Below are 25,715 nucleotides of genomic sequence, written 5' to 3'. Positions count from 1 at the left end.
TGTTGCTCACTAGCTCTTGGGGTTCGGTTGAGTTAGCAAGCTTCTTTGAGTTGCTTCAAAGAGAGTGGTTGCACCGGTGGAAAAATATGAAGAAAATGAGACCATACAATGATTGTACAGGAAAAACAGCATTCTAAATTTAATCTCCAAACTAGGGGTTTTTATAAAGGGGTAATTGCCAATCACAGGTATGAGAAGAATGTTTGGATTGACAAAAACAGATATTTTCTGGTACACAGAAACATTAACAGTAGCCCTGTTTGATATATATATATATATATATATATATATATATATATATATATATATATATATATATATATATATATAAACAATTCACCCGACTATGGGGATACACAGCTCTGGTAAGAAGGACTACATTGAGTAAGAGTCCTGAGTTAAAAGGGAGAATGTTAGTTTCAACCTCTCAAAGCAGATCATACCCAGCTAGTTTCAGATGTAATTTTTTTTGGGGGTAGCAAGGAGCTAAGTTTACCTGACAGGTTTTTCTATTTCTTCAGGAAGACTCTTTTTGTGTAATAGGAGTATGTGAAAGAGACAGGCCAAAGAAATGCAGATTTTATATCTAGTAAGAAGTTTCAACAGCCCAATGCTGCTACATCATGGCCAAGTTCTTTCGATGTAAATTCAGAGCTGACAGAGAGAAGAAAATTGTATCTTAGTGTCTTTATTTGGTGCTGAAATTATCCAGGTAAAAGGAATTTAATCAAGGCTATATCAGCCTATAATATGCACAGCAGAAGGGAGAAATGACAAAGAGATGTTAATTGTGAAGGAAGTATAATGTCAATATCATAACACAAATCTCAAAAATATCTCTATGGAAGTCCAATTATCAGCGCAGGGGTGAAGTTTTCCAGTGGACCTTTTGGTTAAATATCCTTAGGAGTATTCAAAACAGCCATCCTGGCTAAGAATATGACACCCTAGCGGGCCTTCTGTCTGTCCTATTATAGAAATATAAAAATTCCTATTAATGACTCAGACTCTTCAATGCATTATAACAATTTATATGATATTTACTCAAAGTATTGATCACTATATAAAATAATACTTAATAGTAGATTAGATAAAATTGGATAGTTATCTGGAACCTGAGAAATTGAGTTTCATTGTATTATGTGAGATCATTTGAAATTCAGTTTTTTAATAAGTTACAGTTTGATAAGTTTCATATGACCTTTGAAAAAGAATATAAAGTATCATTAAATTACAATTCCAATACTATATTATAGCCTGTGGAACATATAATTAGTCTTAGAATTTTATAAAACTGTATTTTTCAGACTAAAACTAGACATTTAAATGTAAGTTTCCATAGTGCAGATAATATTTGTGTATAAGTATGTATTTGCTGAGCTCTCTCAATTTTAGTGGTTTCTGTAAAGGAGGTGTTTAGAAAGTCAAAGGAAGTGTTTCTTTGAAAAGCATGTAGAGTGAAAGGTTTTTTCAAAGTTAGCCCAGAAGTAAACAAAGATTGCACCATAATCTGTCAAAGGATTATCATTGCTAGCCAATTTCTTTTAAACATATATTCTTTTTCATAACCTAAATTATCAGTTATATTTTCTTTAATTTATTTGAATAAATTTTATTTAATTTATTTGAATACATTTACTAAATATTTAGAATGTCAAGATTAACATACTATAATAAATTTATAGTAGTTGGGGAATGAACTGCGCAAATGAGTTACTGGGCAAATGAATATGAGAAAATAATTAAGTGACAAAAATAAAGGTTAACAAAAATAATAGAGATTAACTGTCATATAGTTAGTTGCAAAGACTACTTTGTCTTCCTGTTTGTCCTGGTATACTGGAAAAATACATATTGAAAAGATTATTCCCAATTTGCTTTTGGATGTGAATGCCTACATATTAGGATTTGTATAGATTATTGCATAAATCTGCTCACTTCATCCTCATTTATATTAAAAGATGGATTTACACCACTTTAATTCAGTCCCTTTGCCTATTCTTCAATACTCCATTTGAAAGAAGAATGGATTAAAAGATTAAAACTAATGCCATTCTATGTCTGCATTGTAACTAGGCTAGATATCCACCATGAAAATAGAAAATATACTTTTATTTCCATGAGTTAACAAATGACATTACTTCTTATTATGCCATTCTATTGATTCAGGTAAATACTATGTTTCAACCACATTTAATATATATGGCAGATATATCACTAAATGCTGTTAATTTTTTGCCAAAAAACTTCTTGTCAAATAGAAGAAACTTGATTTTTCTCATCAAAGATTTACAGTAGCTTAAAATTGAAATGTAAAACAGTTTGATAAGTCATCCAGCTTTAGATTGTGGGGCCAGAAAAGTACAGTAATATCTTATGAAACCTCAAATATATTTTAGGGTCAAAAGGTGATTTTTAAGAAAATATGCAAATATTAGGGAATGATTGTTTAGTCTCAACATAAATATGGCTGAAATTTATTGTTCTGAGTGCATATGTAAATATTGTATATTCACAATTATGGTTTTTGGATATGGAGTAGAATTTCCTTCACTTAATTTTGATTCCAAAATTTTTTATACACTAAACCTTCTGATTAAAAAACGGTATTGGGCCAGAACAACAATACAATGGGTAAGGCACTTATTTATTTTTTTGCATTAAGTCACTTTAATGTAGAAAATAGTTAACCATATATTTACATGTCAATCATCATATTAAAATACTTAAACTTAACCAAAGGAATCTAAAAGATGGGGGAATTTAAATGGGTCAATGAGGTAAGCACACACCTTGCAAATAATATACAAAGACAATAATACACAAGTATATATTTTTTTAATTTTTATACCAATATCTTTATTTAAACACTTTGATTACAAATATGATGGTAGTTGGGTTTCAGTCAGGTAAAGAACACCCCCCCCCCCCTTAAACGGTACAACATTCCTACTACCAATGTCCCCAATCTCCCTCCTTCACACCACACCCTCACCTATACTCCAGACAGGCTTTCCACTTCCCTCATTCATTCACATTGTTATGATAGTTCTCAGTGTAGTTATTTCTCTAACTGCACTCACCACTCTTTGTGGTGAGCTTCATGTCGTGTGCTGGACCTTCCAGCCCTCCTCTCTTTGTCTCTGATGATTATTGCAAAAATGTCTTATTTTTCTTAAAACCCATAGATGAGTGAGACTATTCTATGTCTATCTCTCTCCCTCTGACTTATTTCACTCAGCATAATAGTTTCCATGTCCATCCATGTATAGGAGAATTTCATGAATTCACCTCTTCTGACGGCTGCATAATATTCCATTGTGTACATGTACCACAGTTTCTTTAGCCATTCATCTGTTGAAGGGCATCTTGGTTGTTTCTAGAGTCTGGCTATTGTAAATAGCACAGCAATGAATATAGGTGTTAGGAAGGGATTTTTGTATTGTATTTTGTATTCCTAGGGCCTTAAAGTCAAACCTATGGCATGTGTGCCACCAGTAGCACGCGAAAGCCTTGCAGGTGGCACGTGGGAAGGTCCTCAATTAAGATATGTGGCACAGCGGGAGCCGAGTGTGCTGGTGTCTGCTTTGCAGCTCACCTGGCAATGGGGCCAGACTGGCCATTGGGAGGATTGGGCGTTGTGAGGCAGTTTGGACACTCGGGATCAAAAAGGTTAGCCATCACTGTCCTAGGTTTATCTCTAGGAGTGGTATAGCTGGATTGTATGGGAGCTCGATTTCCAGTTTTTGGAGGAATCTTCATATTGCTTTCCATAAGGTTGGACTAGACAGCATTCCCACCAGCAGTGAATAAGAGTTCCTTTCTCTCCACATCCCCGCCAGCACTGCTTGTTCTCATTCTTTGTAGTGTGTGCCAATCTCTGTGGCATGAGATGGTACCTCATAGTTGTTTTGATATGCATCTCCCTGATGATTAGTGATGTGGAGCATTTTTTCATGTGCCTTTTGGCCATTTGTATTTCTTCTTTAATCATAGTGTCTGTTCATTTCTTCTCCCCATTTTTTGATGGGATGAGATGTTTTTTTTTTCTTGTGAAGTTCTGTCAGTGCCTTGTATATTTTGGATATTAGCCCCTTATCTGAAGGGCGTTGGGTGAATAGTTTCTCCCACTCAGTGGGTGGCTCTTGTATCTTGCGCGCTATTTCCTTTGAGGTGCAGAAGCTTCTCAGCTTAATATATTTCTTCTTTCCTGATGTGTGCTTGCAAAGCTATAAATTTTCCTCTCAGTACTTTTACTGTGTCCCAGAGATTCTGATAGTTTGTGTCTTTATTGTCATTTGTTTCCAGGAAAGTTTTGATTTCCTCTTTGATTTAATCTCGGACCCACTGGTTGTTTAGTAGCAGGCTGTTTAATTTCCAGTTGTTAACCTTCTTTGTGTCCCTTTGTAGTTCACATCTAATTTCGGAGTCTTGTGGTCAGCGAACATAGCCTGCAAAATTTCTATTCTCTTGATTTTATGGAGGCATATTTTATGTGCCAGCATGTGGTCTATCCTGGAAAATGACTCATGTACATTGGAAAATAAAGTGTATCCAGGTTTCTTGGGATGGAGTGTCCATATATATATATTATATATATCTACTAGGCCTCTTTCTTCCATGTTTCTTTTCAGGCCTAGTATATTTTTGTTGGGTTTCAGTCTGGTTGATCTATCAAGTGTTGACAGGGCCCTGTTGAGATCTCCCACAATAAGTGTGTTATTATTGATGTCCTCTTTCAAATTGGTCAATAATTGTATTAGATATTATGCTGGTCTCTCATTGGGTGTGTATATGTTTAGTAGTGTGATTTTTTTTCCTGTTGCACATATCTCTTGATTGGTACAAAGTGTCCGTCTTTGTCCCTTATACCTTTTCTGAGTGTAGTTTGTGTCGTCTGATGTTTTTCCTCCACCCTTGATTTTGAGTCTGTGTTTGTTTTGACTATTCAGGTGTGATTTTTGTAGGCAGCAGAAGGATGGGTTCATCTTTTTGGTCCATTTAGCCACTCTCTGTCTCTTAACAGGTGCATGTAGTCCATTGACATTGAGGGAGATGATTGTCATGGGATTTAATGTCATTGTTGTATATAAGTTTGTTGTGTCTGTTGGTCTGTCTTGTCTTAAAGTAGAACTTTCAGTTTTTCTTTTAAGGCTGGTTTTGCATTCGTAAAGTTTCTGATCTGTTGCTTGTCCATGAAGCTATGTATCATTCCTTCAAACTTGAACGTGAGTCGGGCTGGGTGCAGTATTCTAGGTGAAGCCTCTATTTCATTCAGTCTTGTCACAATATACCAACACTGTCTTCTTCTGGCCTTGAGAGTTTCTTCTGACATGTGTGCTGTAAATCTTAAGGGTGCTCCTTTGAATGTAATTTTCCCTTTCTGATCTTGCTGCTTTCAGTATTCTATCTCTATCTGTAGGATTTGTTATTGTGACTAGGATGTGTCTTGGGTGTTTTTCTTCAGGTCTCTTTTAGCTTGTACTCTTCTGGCATGCATGCAGTCTTTAGCTCTGGGAGTTTCTCTGTGATGATGTCATTGTTGATTCTTCCTGTGGATCCCCTTCTTGGGCCTCTGGGACTCCAATGATTCTTAAGTTGTTTCTGTTGAGTTTATCAAAGCCTTCTATTTCCATCTGTTCACATTCTTTGAGTACTCTTTCCATTGTATGATCGTTTACCTTAAGGTTATTTTCCAATCTCTTCTATTGTATTGAGTTCTTTTCTGTTTGATCTTCCAGTTCCCTGATTCTGTCCTCGGATGCTGTTACCGTGCTGGAGAGGCTTTCCGTTGAGTTTTTCAGTTGTGCTTTTCAGATCTGTTATTTTAGTTTGGAGTTTTCTGATTTCTGGCTCTCTGTTTTGTTTGGCTAGAGCTAGTAGGGTGATTTTGCTGGGCCCTTTGCGACCCACTGAGGAGAGGTTCAGGACACAGAATAGTAGAGAAACATGTATAGGCGACACTTACAATCTCTCGAATTGGTAATCACACTGCAGGGGCAGATTCCTCTGGCCTGAATTCACAGTCAAAGGGAATGCCTTTCTGCAAATTACGCCTGATAGCCTGTTTTCACTCATGGACTCAGTCTTCCTTGGCTTTTAGGCCTGGGCAACTCTAGGAGACCGATTTTTCTGGGCTCTTCTCAGTCCACTCAGGAGAGGTTCAGGACACAGAATAGTAGAGAAACACGCACAGGTGACACACACAGTCTTTGTTCGTTTGTAATCACACAGCAGGGGCAGATTCCTCCGGTCTGACTTCACAGACAAAGGGACTGCCTTTTAGGCACTTATCTTGTACACAGCAACGTGGGGTTCAATCCCCAGTGTACAAAATGGATGGATTTCCAAGGACCACCTCCAAGAGTGATTCTTGAGTTTAGAGCCAGGAGTAACCTCTGAGAACTACCTAGTGTGGCCCCAAAATAAACAAACAATAAAAGGTGTGTTTTTTTTTTTGGTATAGATATTAGAATAAAATGTTCTATTTAATTTTATTCACTTTGGAAACAAACTAAGACTGCTGTAAAGGATTTCTTTGCCAAAATCTTAACATCTCCATGAAAGAGGAGTGTGACAAATAAGAAGAGGGTAACATGGAAACATTGTATGACCTAGGGAGAAAAGCTAGGAATAAGTCACTTATTAACAAAACACAAGTCCTGAATTGGTAGCCAAGACATAACCAATTTATATTTAGGACCTTGGTTTTCTTTCTTTCTTTCTTTCTTTCTTTCTTTCTTTCTTTCTTTCTTTCTTTCTTTCTTTCTTTCTTTCTTTCTTTCTTTCTTTCTTTCTTTCTTTCTTTCTTTCTTTCTTTCTTTCTTTCTTTCTTTCTTTCTTTCTTTCTTTCTTTCTTTCTTTCTTTCTTTCTTTCTTTCTTTCTTTCTTTCTTTCTTTCTTTCTTTCTTTCTTTCTTTCTTTCTTTCTTTCTTTCCTTCTTTCTTTCTTTCTTTCTTTCTTTCTTTCTTTCTTTCTTTCTTTCTTTCTTTCTTTCTTTCTTTCTTTCTTTCTTTCTTTCTTTCTTTCTTTCTTTCTTTCTTTCTTTCTTTCTTTCTTTCTTTCTTTCTTTCTTTCTATATATATATATGCTAACTATCCCTAACTAACAAAAGCAATTTTCACTTTCTAGGCAGGATAGATTGGGGACATCAGAGTAAATTGAAGTTAAAGGAACGAAAGTGCCATTGACAAATAGATTAAGTAAAAGTACTAATTTCTGAGAGCCCCATTTTGCCCCTCAAGGCAGGAGTGATTTCTGAGCGCATAAGCCAGGAGTAACCCCTGAGCATCACCGGTTGTGGCCCAAAAAACAAAACAAAAACAAAATCAGAACCACATCCATCAGAATGTTACTTACAAGATGTACAGGCACACACCCAGACACCAGGCCCTCCACTCTACCCAGCTGCTCACTGTGGATTGGGTCTTCCTCTCATATCAAGATGAAAAATATGCTCACATATGCGACAAACATTGGCACTTGGGTGTTGAAGACAACTGTGATAGGGTCTCAGTGAATCTGTGATTCAGTGGGACTCATACATGTGAAGGAAATGCTCAGTACTATCCAGTGTCAGGTGTGACTACACCCTCTAGTGCATACCAGGAGACCTGCCACTCTCACCTCTAAGATCCAGTTCATACCCAAGACTCATTGGTTTTTTCCCATTCCAAAGGTTTTCAAATGTCACACACCACCAACCACCATTCTTATCCAGCTCACTCTGGTATGGAACAGGGCAGTCTCTAGTCCCTCCAGCAGCATGCACCATACCTTAAGGTGGCTGGCACATAGTCATATTAACTGGTTTATAGTTTGTCTGGGACTTGACTAGTGGTAGATGTGAGTAGTGGTAGCAGCAATCCTGTATGATAGACTTCAATGTTGAAAGTCTTTGCTCTGCGACTCTATAGAAAGTTGGCTGAGCCCTGGCGTAAAAGGAACATTGGTTTGTAAAGTTGCTTCAGTCTCCTTTCTTTTCTGACCTCTACTCTATATTTCAGGTGTGTAGATGTTCATGAATGTGAAACATATACATCTAGAGTTTCTGTTTCCTTGATTGTAACTTTTACTTTGAATTTTTATTCTATTCAGTGGCTAAGACCTTTAGAGCAGTGTTGGCAATATTGAGCCACCATAGCAGTCTGGAACTTCATTCTGTTCTGTTCCTTTTCCAATCCATTTTCCACTTATCAGGCAGAACACTCTTGTTACAGTTTGAATACTTTCCCCTCTTTATTGAACCTGGAGTATGTACTTGGAATATGGAGGTTCTATGTGTGTGACACTAAGGCCACCTGTATCTCCCTGCACTCTCTGGAAGTTCCTTTCCCCAAAAAAGAAAACTAAGAAGAAAACCCTTTGATGATGTTCCATTGTTCTCAGAACTAAGGCACAGTCCTTGGCCACCAAGCAACTATATGACTGAACCTTGTGTGCTCATTTCTGAGTGCTCCCTCTCCCTTACCATGCACCCCGCCCCCGCCAGCCATTTGTAGTTCTATATGTGGGTCATCAATATAGTTTGGTATAGCGCATACCTTGCATGTGTGAGGCTCAGGTTTTGATCCTCCAAGTTAGAAGCTTTTCATGCTTTGCCTAGTGGCACTTACACTGTTATACTTTTGTGTTTCTTAGTGTTGTGATTTTTTTTGGTCTGTTTTGCTTTTATTTGGGGGACATTCATAGCAATATTCAAGACTTATTCCTGGGTCTGTGCTCAGGGTCACTCCTTGTGGGCTCGGAAGACCATAAAGAATGCCAGGGATTGAACCCAAACCCGGGTTGCCTCATGCAAAGCAATCACCACTATATTATCTCTTCAACCCAAGGTGGAACTTATTTAAAGCTTTCCAGTGTCCTAGCATAGCTAGCTAGTATGAGACTCAGAATTTTTCAAGTACCTGCTCTGTAAGCTTTTTCTTTTAAAAAAATTTTTTTATTGAGTTTCAGTTTATCTGTCAACTGGTATATGTAGGCAGAAGACTTTGTGTCTCACAAATCACTGTGCAAATGGAAGAAGTTATTACTGTTATGATCAGATTAAAGGGAGGTTCACACTGATGGTGGAATTGGTGGTGGAACATTGTATGCCTGAAACAATTCTATTATGAAAAAGTTGTAAATCCTGTTGTCTAAATAAAAAATAATTGTTTTTAAAAGTAAAAAAAAATATCTAATACATAAATGAGAAAAAAGCTATACGTTAATCTACAACATGCTTTAGTTTTTTTCTCTTACATTGCTATTCAAGCCTGTGTTATCCTTTGAACATAAATCTCATAAACAGCTAGTTGGGTATGAATCTAGAAGAATGATAGAGATTTGACTTATAAATAACCTATTAGTGCTTATTTGATGCTGTGGGAAATAACAATCAAATCTCAAGGAATGAGAATTTATGGAATCTCAATAAAAAAGGAATTAAAGGAGACTGAGTTGGTCAAAATAATTGGAAATGGATTCTGAAATGAATCAAGTGAATTAAGAAACAAAAAACTGCACCCAGAGCGGTGGCACAGCAACAGGGCGTTTGCCTTGCACGTGACTGACCTATGACGGACCTTGGTTTGATTCCCCGGCATCCCATATGATCCCCCAACCCAGGAGCCATTTCTGAGCACATAGCCAGGAGTAACCCCTGAATGTCACCGAATGTGGCCCAAAAATCAAAAACAAAACAAAAGAAATGGAAAACTAGATTCTATACAACTGTACTCTTAAGAAGCCTATTTGTTAAAGCGGACCAAAATTCTAAATATTAAAAAAATAATTTAACTCCTGAGATAAGCTAATTTAAATTGAGTCACTTAATTTATACACAATTATCTTATGATTTTTATTTCATATTTTTTTCTAAAGATGTACTATGCATTGTCATAATTTTATTTCATGAGTAACCAAGTAAATATCACAGTCATGGGTAAAGACACCTATTCCTTTCTTGGCTATAAAATTAAATTTTTAGTAAAGAAGCTTTACTTCTCAGTTCTTTTTAAAAATTTTTTATAAATTGATTGGATTCTTTTTTTTACATTTTATTACTATGATCTAGTTTATGAGCCACACTAGTGGTGCTCAGAGACCAGGTTAGGTGTTCTATGAAGCTTGGTGGATTATGTTGTGCCAAGGATGCAATGTGCCAAAATTCCAACCATTAAACGATGTCTTCAACATGAATAACTTATTTGGCTATTCTAGTATTCCTTATCCAAATTTAAGATATTAAAATTTCCATAAAATGTATCTGTATTATTCAGGATCCTTCTGTATATAAACATTTATTAAAATTTATTTTCTTTGTTAAAAATAAGAGGCCTATTTGGGCAAATGAACAGAGTTTAGATGGTACTTTAAGAAAAATGTTGTAGACACAAGATATTTGTTTTCCCAATTTTTTTTAAATGTGAGAAATACTGAAGTATTTAAAAGTTAGTGACATTAGTGAAGAGTGGTTGTAGAGGATGGAGAGACAGAATTAAAAGTGAGTCTTAAGTATAAAGGAGGGATCAAAGTATGTTTAGACCAGTACAAAGCATACCACTTTGATAATATAATGTAATGTTATAAGCTATCTTTAATTTAGCTACATAAAGTACCATCTGTTATGAACACTCAGGAGTAATTTTCTTAGCAAAAATTCTCACAACTGTATTAAGTTATCAATATCATTGTTGCTATGTCTAAATTTTATAGAAATGAGAATATTTTATGACCTTGAAAATAATTGGATTAGACTACTGTATTTTCCTTAAAGCCTTAGAAATTTTTTCATTTTCATTTTCAGGGGAATTTAAAATAGATTTGACTTTCTGTAAAATAATTAAAAAAAGAGAACACTTACAGATTTGTTTGCTTACTTGATTTTTTTTTTTATAGAGTCAAGTAAAGAACAGTTTGCCAGTACAAATATTGCTGAAGAGCTGGTAAAACTTTTCAAGAAACAAATAGAACATGAGAAGAGAGAAATGATTTTTGAAGTTCTGGCTCCATTGGCAGAAAATGGTGAGAAAATATATAGAAGTTTGGGTTATCTCCCTGGCATCTTCTAGCTGCGTAACTTGAACATTGTAAAGCCATGATCTTGTGTGATAAAAACTGACTACCAATATAATTACTTACGCTTTTTTGTGCAAAAATAGAGATTTAGTCAAGTAATAATATATCAATTAATATATTTTAAATGATTGGGAAATAATGCATCACTTAACTTTTGCTTGATAGGTTTTCTTATTTTCTAGTATTAATTTCAGCTACTTAATTCAGTATTCTTTGTTTTATCGATAATATAGTTTCATCTTGGGTATCTCTTTTACGATTCTACTCCATAACTACCTGAGTCAAAGCTACTCTTTTCAATTCCTTTAATTGCAAATATCTACAACATGGTTCTCTTTTAAAGTTGATTTTGTACAAAAATGGTTCTATACTTACTCATTCTTTTTTGTTGTTGCTTCATTTTTGGGGATACACCTAGTGGTACTTAGGACTTATACCTGACTATACTCAAGCATCACTCCTGGCAGTGCTTGGAGTATCATATGGGATGCCAGAAATCAAACTGAGGTTGGCCTTGTGCAAGACAAGAGACTTACCTGCTATATTATCTGCTAGCCCCTATAGTTGCACCTTGTTAAGCCAATTTAGAAAAAGCAACTACCTTATATAATTCATATAGTGAAACGGGGATGAATCTTGAATGCAAGGTTTATTAAATGTGTACACACTGGTAAACTATTACTTTGGATAAAAATCTTAAGACTTACACTGTAGGAATAAAGGTGAGCCTTTATTATATAAAGTATTATATAAAAATAAGTTTTCAAATACAGTGCCTAGCATATAATCAGAGGCTTAGACATTTGAAGGGGAAAAACATTGTAAATGACAGCATTAAAAGAAAAAGACAATACCCACGAATTTCCAGATACTGGAGTGATTGGCTGTTGAGTCAAAGCAAGTATATGCAAGTATATTTATTGTGTTTAGAGCTAATATAGCTAAAAAAAAAAAGCTTAAAAATAATAAAAATGAATGATAGTAGATGCCAACATTTGAAAAAAATACTCAAATTAAAAGGTAAAAGAAAATATAGTTCAGGGTGTTAGGCATAGCCACATCTGGATCAAACTCTGGCATGGCTTATGGTCCTTGAGCACCACCAGAAGAACTCTATTAGCATAATAGGCCTTGAGCATAACTGGGTGTGGCCCCATAGTACAAAAAGTATGAAAAAGAAATACAAACTAAGACCCAAATGGAGGTAAAGGGCAGAATGGGAGATTGCCTGGCATATGTGTGGCCACAAAGCCCTTGCATCAAAGGGTTTCCCCAGTACCATCAGGTTTAGCTTTAGGGACTTTCAAGTGCTGAGAGTGTGATCTTAGTGGCAAAACCTAGTGCAGAAGATAGTGGTCTATTCACTGTCATCAAAGTAAGGAACTAGGAACTGGTAGATTGGGAGGAAATAAAAACTGAAACATAAAGAGAAAGTGAAGAATTAATATTCACAAAGGAGATCAAAGGGTACAGAGAACAAATTTGTGAATATATATGGCCAGCCCAAGTTTGGCAAGCATTCCATATGGCTCCTTGAACATTGCTAGGCGTATCCCCAAAATAAAAGAAAATAACAAACCAAAGAGCTGGAGCTCATTGGTTAGGGCATTTGTCTTGCACATGGCCAACATGAGTTCAATCCCTGGCATTTCATACAGTTATATGAGCTTGAGTGTCTCTGGGTTTGTCCCCAAACGAACCAACCAAACAACAATTTCCTCAAAAAACAGCCATACCAAAAACAAAAAAGTAAAGGCTAGAGAAGCCCAGCAGCTTTAAGTGAATCTTAAACATTTTTTAATAAACTTTATTATTTATTTATTTTGGGCTACACTGGCGGCACTAGGGCTACTCCTGGCTCTGTGCTCAGAGATCGATTGCACCTGGAAGTCTCGGGGGATCATATGGAATGCAGAGAATAGAACCCAGGTCCATCCCGGGTCTGCTGCCTACAAGGCAAACACCCTACTGCTGTGCTTTCTCTCAGCCCCAATCTTAAACATGTTTAAAATTCTACATCAACAAGATAAATCATATTGAAGTTGCAGAAAACTAGTGAAAGAAATCTTGTAAGTATTCAGAGGAAAGAAATTACCTTAAAAGGAACAGCAATTTAAATAACAGCTAACTTTTTAAATTTTGAAAATAAGGCAAACTGATAGAGATAGGAATTGGATCCCATCTCTGGAACCAGTGTGGTTTTCTGCACCAGTACAAGGTGTTGGACTTCTACCAAAGGAAGGCCCTAATGTTCTCCAAGCACTGAATTGCTCCAGATTTGGTTCATATGACACCCTGAGGACTTGGTAACAGCAACAACTTGCAACAATTTTCTTTCAAGATAGGGTTTCCTGATTGCCACCTAATGGTGAGATAAAACCAAAAGACACTCCACGTCACCCTGACTTCAACATAGGATCTGTGCAAAATCCAGGATCTCTTAACTACAGAAACCTGACTGCAACACTGTGATTGAGAAGAACTTCTCCTGAGACCACAAAGAACAACTTTGGGATTAGACAGCTTACCGTATTTTCCGGCGTATAAGACGACCCCCTAATTTTACAATTAAAACATAGGTTTAGGCCTATCTTCGCTGTATAAGAGAGAACATTTCTGTGCTGCAACTGTATGTACCACAGTGAGCCAATCACAACTTCAAAGGTTATACTGTCATAGACGTCCTCTCTGACTCTGGCCAATCTGAGCAGGCTTTTTACAGTGTAGATTTGGGTACAGAACACTGTATAATTTGCATGCATAAAAAGCCTGCTTGAATTGGCTGAGTTAGAGAGGCGGTCCGAGCAGCCTTGCAGTGATTGGTGCAGGATCGAGTTGGAAAATTCGTTTCATGACAATATCCAGATGATTTTCATTTAGTGGCATATCGAAACATTTTTCGGGATATACTCAGTGTATAAGACGATCCCGATTTTCGGTTGACTTTTTTTCTTTTCAAAAGTCGTCTTATATGCCGGAAAATACGGTAGTACGCCTGGAGTCTGTAGTTGGTCTTATGGCAGGATGCTTCATGGGTAGTGTTTTTCTGTTTTTAGGCCAAAGGGTTTTTCTTTCTATTTTCCCTAACCTTTGCTGTGCTTATGCAAAAAAAAAAAAAAAAAAAAAAAAAAAAAAAAAGGCAACCAAACAACAGCAATAACAAACTGACACACACATATCCTTTTTAAAATTTTTCTTTCAATTTTTTATTTATCTTTTAAATAAGGCTGTCACTTTTTTTTTCATAAAAACTTGGGACACGGATTACTTTGTTTTACCACATATTTCTGTATTTTCCCATACAACTAAAAAGAAAGGAATATAGAACGACTGGGGGCTGGGAGCCAAGTGGTCTCAGATGCACTGGTGGGGAGAAACTAATAACAGAACTAAATATCCAAGACAAAGTCAAGGACAATAGAATCAAGAGAACTAAACTTTACCAATCTAAACTTCAATGGGCCTGTTATACTGGTAGGCCAGGGGCAAAGGGTGATGATATAGTATGCACTCTGTATTTATTGTTGGAGAGACTTTGAGACAGGTGGTTGGACTGACTCACTGTATATCTGAAATTCAACTATGAAGAACTCTAGGTCACGATTGTTTCATTAAATAAAATAAAAGAAATTAATCAACTGGAAATCCAAAAAACAATCTAGAAGATCAAAGAAAGCAAGAATTGGTTCTTTGAAAAATTAAATGAGTTTGATAAACCGTTAATAAGTCTCACAAAGAAAGTGAAAGGGAACCCTAATAAGCAATCAGAAATAGAATGGGGGATGTGACAACATAATTACCAAATTCAAAGGATAATCAAAGATTACTTTGAGAATCTCTGCTACAATATGAAAGAACATAGAATAAACTGATAATTCTTGAGCTGTTAATTCTTCAAAGGTTAAACTGAAATGACTTGGAAAACTTGAATCAACCTTTCACTATTGAAGAAATTAAAATGGTAATCAAAACTTCTGAAAAAACAAAAGCCCTGACCCACATTTATTTCACCAGTGAATTCTTTCAAACCTCTTTAAAGAGGAACTCTCGCCAGTGCTTTTCAAGCTCTTTCAGGAAATTGAAGAAACAAACTTCTAGAAATACAGTTTCTCTGAAGCTAACATCAGCCTAACACATCAGCCTAGGCACACCCCAAAATTTGTAAAGATAAATTAACCTCCATGAATTGTGAAAACAATCCTGGGGAAAAGAAAATGGGAGGCCTCACAAACCCCGACTTTAAACTTTATAATAAAGTGATAGTAATTAAAACAGTATAATATTGGAATAATGACATGCCCTCACATTAATGGAATAGCTTTAATATCCTGATTTTATATCCTGTGGCATATCATACATTATTCTCTGGTAAAGGATCAAGAAATATTAAATGGAGCAATAAAAGCCTCTTCAACAAATGATGCTGGGAAAACTGGTCAACAACATGAACATTGTATGACTGCAACTCATTCATCAGCAAGTTTATAACTATCTCCCAATGATTTAAAAAGGGTCAAAGTAGAATATCTACTGGCAATCCCCAAGTATGTGGTTTACTAAGTTTTGACAATAGAGCCAAGAATATGAAAGGAATATAGAGTCCTTCACCAAATGATGTATCAATTGAATTACCACATGTGAAATATTAAAGCTATGTCCTGGGTCTGGAGAGATAGCACAGCGGCGTTTGCCTTGCAAGCAGCCGATCCAGGACCAAAGGTGGTTGGTTCAAATCCCGGTGTCCCATATGGTCCCCCGTGCCTGCCAGGAGCTATTTCTGAGCAGACAGCCAGGAGTAACCCCTGAGTACCGCCGGATGTGACCCAAAAACCAAAAAAAAAAAAAAAAAAAGCAAAAAAGCTATATCCTTATATCTATACAAAAGTCAACTGCATCTATAAATTAGACTGAGAAAGCATAGGCATAATTACCCAAGGTCTAGATTTCAAAGGAATCTTCAACAGTGTGATGTCAATGGCAAAGTCTACAGAATCAAAACTGAACAAATGGAACTACATCAAACTAAACAGAAGGAAACAAAGGCAAAAGAAAAAAGTTAAGCTAAAAGGCAGCTACTGAATGGGAGGAAATATTTGCAGTTGACAGATTAGGTAAAGCATTAATAATTAGTACATACACAAAGTATGCACAAAGATTAAAATGCACAAAATCTAAAAATCCCATCAAAAAATGGAGAGAATGGGGCTAGAGATAGCACAGCGGTAGGGTATTTGCCTTGCACGCAGCCAACAAAGGACAGACACCAGTTCGATTCCAGCATTCCATATGGTCCCCAGAGCCTGCCAGGGGCGATTTCTGAGCACAGAGCTAGGAGTAACCCCTGAGTGCCGCCGGGTGTGACCCCAAAATAAACAAAACAAAAAATGGAGCGAAGAAATGAACAGCCCTTTCTGAGGAAGACCAAGAGATGGCCAATAGGCACATAAAAATAGTGATCATCGTTTGCTGGTGCCCACCCAGGCACATCAGATGTTGCAAACTAAAATAAGCAGTGTGTGTTTGTGGGAGATGGGAATGAAGGTGGGGAGAGGGGGGATAGAGGGAGAGAAAGAATAAAGAAAAGTTCACCAGCCAGATAGCTGGGAGGAGGCCTGTAGCTCCTTTTTTTGTTTTATTTTTGGGGGATGGGGTGGACACACCCAGCCGAGCTCAGTGGTTATTGTTATTCTTGGGTTTGTGCTCAGAAATCACTTCTAGCAAGCTTGGGGACCATATGGGATTCCAGGAATTAAACCCAGGTCCATCTGATTCCGCCGGGTGCAAGGCAAACACCCCAAGTAACTCTAGGGCAAACTGCTTTATTTCATAAAGATGGAAAGGGAGAAACTGGAGCAAGGTGCCTGAAGGCTCTTTCCCAGGTATTTTCCTGGGCCCTCCTATCAACAGCCGAGCTTCTCCTTTTAAGGGGTGTCCTAGCCCATTGGCCATTTATGGGGAGGACATCATCATTCTTTGTTTTTGCTTTATTTTGTTTGGTTTGGTTTTTGGGCCACAGCTGGTGACACAGGGGTTACTTCTGGCTCAGAAATTGCTCCTGGCTCAGGGGACCATATGGGACTCTATGTTTTGAACCCAGGTCTGTCCTGGGTCAGCTGCATGCATGGCAAACACCCTACAGCTGCGCTATTGCCCCGGCCTCAGGCATCATTATTTTTAATGATGCATCAACAATCCCCTTAGATTCACACTTAGTTAAGATTAGGGAAATCCAAATCAAGACTACATATCTTACACCAGTGAGAATAGTACATATCAAAAATACTAGAAATAGTCTGTGTTGGCAGGGATGTAGTGAGAAAGGAGCTATCATCCACTGCTGGAACAGATTTTGCCTGGTCCAACCTCTATGGAAAAACAGGATGGAGGATTATCAATAAGCTCAGAATCAAACTGTCATATGGCTCAGCAATCCCACTTTGGGTTCTATATCCCCAGAACAGAAGAATACTCATTTGAAAGGATGTATGCACACCACTGTTCATACTAGCACTCAGTACATTAGGTATGAATTTGAATTAACCTAGATGTCCAATAATAGATGATGAAGATGTGACATATATATCTCAAATCTTTTAATAGTGGTGGAGGGAACTTAACACTGGTGGTGGTATTAGTCTTGAAACACTGTATGTCTAAAACTCAGCTCTAAATAACTTGTAAATCACAATGCTTTAAATGTAAAAACAATGCTTAGATATAAAGTGGTTTTAAAAGCCCATGTGAACTAGTTAGCAAAGGATTTCTATCAGTAGCCTATAGAACTGACTCAGTGCTGAATAAAAAGTTTATTGTTGTTTATGTTATAAAATTACAATAGTGTTCTAGTTAATAGGATGAATATAGTTTCCTCACAGCACTATTATCTGTGTCCATGAATCTCCACCCCCTCCTTGTCACGTCCAGTTTATCTTCTGCCCTCCTGCTTATGATTCCACCTGTTCCTGATTCGCAGTTTTAGTTTTGTTGCATTGTGCTACCTCTGCTAGCACCATTTGTGTACTACATGTATGTTCCTAAGTTATTTCCAGCCAACCCAATCATTCCCCTAAATTCAGGTCCGTTTGTCTCAGGTCTATATTTCAGTGCCTGATGTTTATTATCATTGATTTTGTCCACATACTTGATTTACTTTTCTGTGAACCACAGTTGAGTGAAATCAAGCTACACACACACACACACTTGATTTACTGAACCACAGTTGAGTGAAATCAAGCTACACACACACACACACACACACACACACACACACACACAGAGTTTTGTTTTATTTGTTTTTGCTTCTGGATTATTCCACTTAGTGTGATACTATTCAATTCCATCCACATGTTTTTCTTTTTACTCATGGGCTCATAGTAGTCCTTTGTTTATGTAGTACCACAATTTCTTTTTTCACCTATATGTGGACATTTGGTTTGCTTCCATATCAGCTATTTTTCTCAGTACTGCCAATGAACATAGATGTGCATTTATCTTTTCCAAGATTTTTTTTCCTCTGTGGGGAGTAGTTACTTAGACGTAGAGTTGCTAGGTCAAGTAGAAGATCCATTCTTTTTTGAATGATTTCAATAGTGTTTTCCATATGGGCTGAACCTGTGACCTGGTTTCCACCAACCAACTGGTGAGAGTGCCTTTTTAATTTCACTGCCAGGAATGCTTGCCACTTCCCTCCCTCTCTCCTTCCTTTTGTCCCTCCCTCCCTCCGTCCATCCTTCCCTCTCTCCTTCCTTCCCTCTTTCCCTCTCTTTCTTTCTCCCTCCCTCCCTTTCTTCCTTCTGCCTTCCTCTCAGGTATCTAAAGTGATTTCTCCCCTTTTATTTTGGTTCTAATTTATTTGTTTTTCTTTTTTATTTCCTCATGAGTCTAACTTGATGCTTTATCTTTAAAGGCCACTGATATATAAAGATACTATGGCCTGCTGCTATATTCTGTAAAATTTATTTTATTTGCACAATTAGGTATGGTATCTTTTCAAAATAGTAAAAACTCAAAAACAGAAAACATTAAAATAAAAGCAGTTAAGCTTAATTATTAAGCAAATAACCAAGTCACTGTCACCTACATTTCAGGATTTATTGCAAACAAGCCTGTAAGTCCTGCCATGTACTCATCCTCCTTTACAATAACAAATTTGCTTCATCACTCTCATAGCATTAACACTATTTTTGTGGCATCTATATCTTTCTTCTATGCTTTATCAAATAAATTAGCATTCCTAATCTCTACAGAGATTAACAGTTTAATAGCTTATTTAAAGGGGTCCCTGTCAGCAGAAAGACAAAATAGTCCCAGGGATAACACAGCGCCTGGCAGATTGATCAAGTAATTAACCCTATCAGATGGATCCTGATGGTAAATCAATGTTTTCTTATTTAAAACAAAACAAAATATAAAATAACCAGAATATTTTTCATATTAGTTTAACTTAAGCTGTTGTTGCTTTACGATTGGCCTTAATTCCTAATACCCCCAAATGTAGGTCCCTGGAGGGTCTCAGACTGACATGGGATAGGAAATCCTGCCAGACAAAGAAAGATCTAAAGCTCACAAATAAACCAGCTATAATTAGTAAAGAATGCTGACAAAGTTAGGCTCTAAGACACACACACACACACACACACACACACACACACACACACACACACACACACACACACACACACACACACACACACACACACCTCTAGGCTAAAAAAAGAAAAAGTGTGGAAAACATGTCAAGGTGCCCACAGAAAAAAGCACCTGCTCTACTTTTTCACTAGTGAGTCAGGCCATTTAAACTTAGTCTTGCATGGGAAATAAGCAATCTGTATAATACCATCTTGTCCAGACCTTATGGAAAACAATATGAAGGTTCCTCAAAATTGAGCTCCCATATGATCCAGCTATACTACTCCTCGGGTTATACCCTAGGAACACAAAAATACAATTCAAAAATCCTTCCTCACACCTATATTCATTGCAGCACTATATACAATAGCTAGACTTTGGAAACAACCAAGATGCCCTTCAACAAATGAATGGCTAAAGAAACTGATACATATATACAATGAAATATTATGCAGCTGTCAGGAGAGATGAAGTCATGAAATTTTCCTATATGTGATGTACATGGGATCTATTATGCTGAGTGAAATAAGTCAGAGGGAGAGAGATAGACACAAAATAGTCTCACACATCTATGGGTTTTAAGAAAAATTAAAGACATAATTGTAATAGGCCCAGAGATAAGAGTTAAGGGCTGGGAGGCCAGAAGGACCAGTTCACAATCTAAAGTTCACCACAAAGAGTGGTAAAAGCTGTTAGGGAAATAACTACACTAACAACTAGCATGACAATGTTAAAGAATGAGAGAGTAAAATGCCTGTCTCAAAGAAAGGCAGGGGTGGTGATGGGGCATTGGTGGTGGGTATATTGCACTGGTGAAGGGTGGTTATTCTGTTTATGACTGAAAATGAACTACAATCATGACTGTAATCATGGTGCTTAAATATTTTATATACATAAAAATAGAAAATCAACTAGCAACAAATGCTTTAGCATAAATGATCAAATGATGTCATTGTCCTTCACAAATTTTTTTTAAAATTAATATCATTATTTAAACACCTTGATTACAAATATGATTGTATTTGGGTTTCAATCATGTAAAGAACACCCCCCTTCACCAGTGCAACATTTGGATCACCAATGCCCCAAATCTCCCTCCTCCCCATCCCGCCCCCCACCTGTACTCGAGACAGGCTGTCTACTTCCCTCATTCATTCACATTGTTATGATAGTTGTCACTGTGGTTATTTCTCTAACTGCACTCACCACTCTTTGTGGTGAGCTTCATATCATGAGCCAGTCCTTCCAGCCCTCATCTCTTTTGTTTCTGAGAATTATTGCAAAAATGTCTTTTTTTCTTTTTTTCTTTTTTATAATTCCCTAAACATTTTATTAGAACATGAGGAAATGAAACACCAAACAAAAAATTGAACTTACAAAATTGTATTTAAAATTCCAGAAAATGTATAATCTCAATAAAATAAAACCAGGGGAGACTTAATCTCTGTATAGTGCAACCTTGGAGATATTTCCTAAAATAAAAGAATGTGTCACTAAGATTGGCAGTCTTCGGGTGAAGTCTCCTAGGAAAAGCAACGAACAGAGCCCCTAAAAAAGGAAAAAGCCTAATAGTGGTGTATCCAACAAGATGACTTTAGTGGATCACCATGGCTCCAAACAGTTCCTGTCCATGTCATTCTCAAAGCTAGCATACTTAGAGATTTTGAGGGTTAGGAGTCTTACAGAAATGAGTGAAAAGGGTAAAGTTGGCCCTTGATATGGGAGCAGTTGTTGAATAGGTCTCTGTGTGCAGCTTCCAGGCCTTCAGCAGGATTAAAGTCTTGAGCTGTCCCCCTACACCCACCAAGGGAAACGACGGCAATAAACAGCGAGGATGGATATTCTTGAGTTTTTGCTGTTACTTTTGCCTCTCTCTAGAGTAGTGCCTCTCAATTATTTTCTGTCATGTCCCCCTAGGAAGAAGAAAACTTTTTTTGTGCCCCCCCCCCCGCGACTGTAAATAGTATCTTTATTTAAAAAAATCTTTAACCTGCAAAGCAAAAATATATAAAGTAATTTGAGATGATTTTTTTAATCAGAGGTGATGTCTGTATTAATGGCTACAATGAGCACGTTTTGCGATGCATAGCTTTTCAAAGCTGGGTTTGAAGCAGGGCACAGCAACTCTCAATTCCAGAGACATACAGAGACATAAACACGGGGCTTAGCTTGTTATGACAGTGTTTGCTGAGGTCAGATGCGCCCCCCTTTATGGAGCCTCACGCCCCCCCCCCAGGGGGGTCGTGCCCCACTATTTGAGAAGAACTGCTCTAGAGTTAGATGAGTTATTGTGCTGACCACTCAATCGAACATGGAGGTCCGTTCTAGATCATGGGTGTGGCTGCTGAGATTTTGGTATGTACAGAGTTGAAGGAGGAGGTTGTGTGTTTCTGCCCTGACTTCAAGCAGTCCCTTAAGATGTCAGGCATAAAACCTGGCATACTTGGAATTTGGGTCTGGTAAGAGTCTCTGCACAGATTAGTGGGAAAGTAATGAAGCTGGGACATTGGTGTTGCAGCAGTTGTAGGGATATGTGCAGCTGCCTGTGAAATATCTTAAGAATTAAAAATTCTTCCTTTTCTCAAGAAGGTGAAAAAAATGTTCACTGCTACAGATGTATGCTTATACATCATAGGGATGTTATTGAATTACTAACCAAAATCCAACTGAAAACCAAGCATCAATTAAATTTTTTTCTTTAAATCTAACATATTTCTAAGGTTGGTTGATCAGTGTGTATTTTAAGTAGTATCAAATATAACCAAAGAATTTAGTTAGATCATTTAGATTAAAACTCAAATAAGAATGTGATGGGACCAAAGCAATAGCACATTCAGTAGGGTATTTGTGCACATGGCCAACCCAGGTTTGATCTTGGCATCTCATATGATTCTCCTGAGCTTGCCAGGACTTATTTTCTGAGTGCAGAGGCAGGAGTATCTTTGAGCGTCATTTGGTGTGGCCCCCAAACCAAAAACCAAAAACCAAAAAAAAAAAAAAAAAAAGAGTTAAAAGGTTTGCTTTAATAGAGAAGAGAGGAATGAAGATAGATATAACTTTTCAGTGAAATGATTTCTGCAATGTAAGGATATTTAATATTTTTGGAATACAAATAAAGATTTTCTTGTGAGTAGAGTTTGTGATGGAGATATAATTGCTAATTACCTCTAAAGTCCTATTTTGTTGGTTATTCAGAAGTTGTTACTTGTTTTTTTTAACTTTTATTATATAAAACTTAAAATATACTTAGATTTATAGAAAGTATAGATAGTAGATAACATACATGAACTTAAATTCATTATATATCCATTACTTAGAAAGCTTCTAATTAACAAAATTCCTTTTTAAAACATATGCCTTTTAAAATTTAGTTATAGATTTACTAACTTCTCTAGAAAAAAATGCCAGTACATACAATATAAACATAAATAGTTTGAAAATTTACTTTTAGTTCTTTCTAGTAGCTTTGTACTCAAAGTACATTATGGATACAGTTTAACTTTAACATATTCAATTTCAGAATTAAGATTTATTTTATTTAGGTACTACCAAGCTTTGTAGAGCCTGATGTATTAATGGAAAAGTGAAAGAAATTTCTATGTATTTGAGTTGCATAACCAGTCCTTCCTTGTGAAACCCAAATCTTTGAAGTGGTACTATCCAAATCATGCATTGCTTTACTTAAAATTCTTCTTAGTGAGTTGCTTACATCAGAAGAATTTTTATTTTATTTCAAATTAAAGGGCTTTGTTTTCACATTATGTTTTAGATGCTATTAAACTACAGCTAGTTGAAGCTGGACTGGTAGAATGTCTACTAGAAATTGTTCAACAGAAAGTAGACAGTGACAAAGAAGATGATGTTGCTGAGCTGAAAACTGCTTCTGATCTAATGGTTTTATTACTTCTCGGAGGTAAATATATATAAAACGAAACAAAGAACATGGTAAAATTAAAATGTAGGTTTTTTTCCTTGCACTATATTAGACATTTTCCTTCTGTCACATTTAAATCTATTGATCTATATTGATTTTGAAAACTTCATGGAGAGAACAAAATATAATGAATATGGTAAAGAGGTATTTTCATTATTGCCCACTATTTAAAGAGCTGCAACATAGAAGGGGAAGTTCTGGCACTAAAAAACTAAAACTGAGTCTTCTAGTAAGTACTTAAACTAGAAGTCTTTGTTTTGATTTAGAGTTACAACCAGAGGTTGACTCTAAATAAAAGTTGATTCTTGGCACTGTACTAAGGGGTCAGTGTTAATATTGCTCAGAGAACCTATAGGTTGTGATAGGAGTTGAATGTCACGTCAGTTACATGCAAGGCACACACCCTATCCACTGTTCTCTCCCCAGGCCCTAGAATAAAATTTCTTTTTATTGAAAATTTTTTCTATAAAGAATAAATAGCCACATTTAACAGTTTTAATTGTTAAATGTATGTATGATCTTCCAGTTGAATATTAGTTTAAATATATATTGGTAATTCCTAATTCATACTTTTTATTTATTTTAAGATGAATCCATGCAGAAATTATTTGAAGGAGGAAAAGGTAATGTGTTTCAAAAGGTCTTATCCTGGATTCCATCAAATAACTACCAATTACAACTTGCTGGTGCATTGGCAATTGCGAATTTTGCCAGAAATGGTAAGCATATTTGTTATTTTTAAATTGAATGTTCTATATATTTAAATGGTTTCTTTGTCATTACATGTACTAACTGGAACAGTTCACAAATGTGCTATTTGTGTGTATTGCTTTGTTACTTGATCAGATACCTGAAATACTTTAATGACTTCACATCAGATTGGTATTTTGTACATCCAGCTAAATTCTATTAGTTTAAAGATCGGGAAATGTTTGCCTTGAGTACACTGTACTTCAGAACAGTAAACTGAAAGGTATACCCTGTTTCCTGGTGTTCTTATTTTTTTATCTGATGAGTTGATTACAAAGTTATTGTGACTTAATTTTTGTACTTTTAAAATGAATTATGAATGACCCCTGATTTAATAAAGAATATTAGGTCTGTTTATTTTTGTAGTCTGACAGTACTGTGAATCTGCCTAGAAACTTTTTTCATTCGTTAGCTTATTGTTCTTTGTTTTTTACCTTTTTACTCATGTTTGAACAGCTATTATTTTTGTTTGTTTGTTTTTTGGGCCACACCCGGTGACACTCAGGGTTACTCCTGGCTATGGGCTCAGAATTCGCTCCTGACTTGGGCAACCATATGGGATGCCATGCGATCAAACCTTGGTCCATCCTAGGCTGGCGTGGGCAAGGCAGCTGCCTTACTGCTTGCGCCACAGGTCTGACCCTTGAACAGCTATTTTTATTATCATGCAGTGGTGAATATGTTAGACCTGTGGTTTCTAAGTATTCTTTTGATATAGTATTTTGCTTAAAGATTTTTGTGATTTTTTTTTCAAAACTTTTTCTATACTAAAAATTTAATCAGTCTTCTCTACTTGTAGTCAAAAGTAGTCTCTAAGTCTTATGGGTGAAAAAGTTGAAATACATTTTAGTTTCCATATCTCCATTTGTCCCTATTGTAAATTATTGGTGCATTATAATTATTCTAAAGTGCTTCTTGATACTTGTAAAAGGAATTAAAATGTTTTTTGTTCAGATGGAAATTGTATCCATATGGTAGACAATGGAATTGTTGAAAAACTTATGGATTTACTGGACAGACATGTAGAAGATGGAAATGTAACAGTACAGCATGCAGCACTGAGTGCCCTCAGAAACCTTGCCATTCCAGGTAAGACAGGATAGATGGAAGCAGTTATGTAAGGAAAGATGTCTGTTCTTTGGGAATGATACTTACTATGTGATTTGTAAGCCTGCCTTGGCCAAATAAAAAAAATAAAATTATTTTCAAATTGTTAACATTTTTTAATTAAGATTATGTTATACTGTTTTCTGAGAGCTATACAAGTATACTTTTTCCTGTTCAAATTATTTAGGTGTTCTACTTTCATTATCTAAACTTATCATATTTTATAATTATGCT

General features: G+C 36.3%; 1 protein-coding gene across 1 annotated transcript in view; it reads left to right on the top strand.

The window, feature by feature from the left end:
- Nucleotides 1–25,715, top strand: part of RAP1GDS1 (Rap1 GTPase-GDP dissociation stimulator 1) — a 153,397-nt gene that overhangs the window by 90,907 nt on the left and 36,775 nt on the right. The window contains exons 9-12 of the mRNA XM_049789894.1: nucleotides 10,883–11,008; nucleotides 23,460–23,603; nucleotides 24,212–24,343; nucleotides 25,329–25,463. Of these exons, the coding sequence (XP_049645851.1) occupies nucleotides 10,883–11,008; nucleotides 23,460–23,603; nucleotides 24,212–24,343; nucleotides 25,329–25,463 (537 nt within the window). The remainder of the gene's footprint in view (nucleotides 1–10,882; nucleotides 11,009–23,459; nucleotides 23,604–24,211; nucleotides 24,344–25,328; nucleotides 25,464–25,715) is intronic.

The sequence above is a fragment of the Suncus etruscus genome, chromosome 16 (assembly GCF_024139225.1).
Source record: "Suncus etruscus isolate mSunEtr1 chromosome 16, mSunEtr1.pri.cur, whole genome shotgun sequence".
Taxonomy (NCBI): domain Eukaryota; kingdom Metazoa; phylum Chordata; class Mammalia; order Eulipotyphla; family Soricidae; genus Suncus; species Suncus etruscus.
This window is presented reverse-complemented; position numbering and strand designations above follow the sequence as displayed.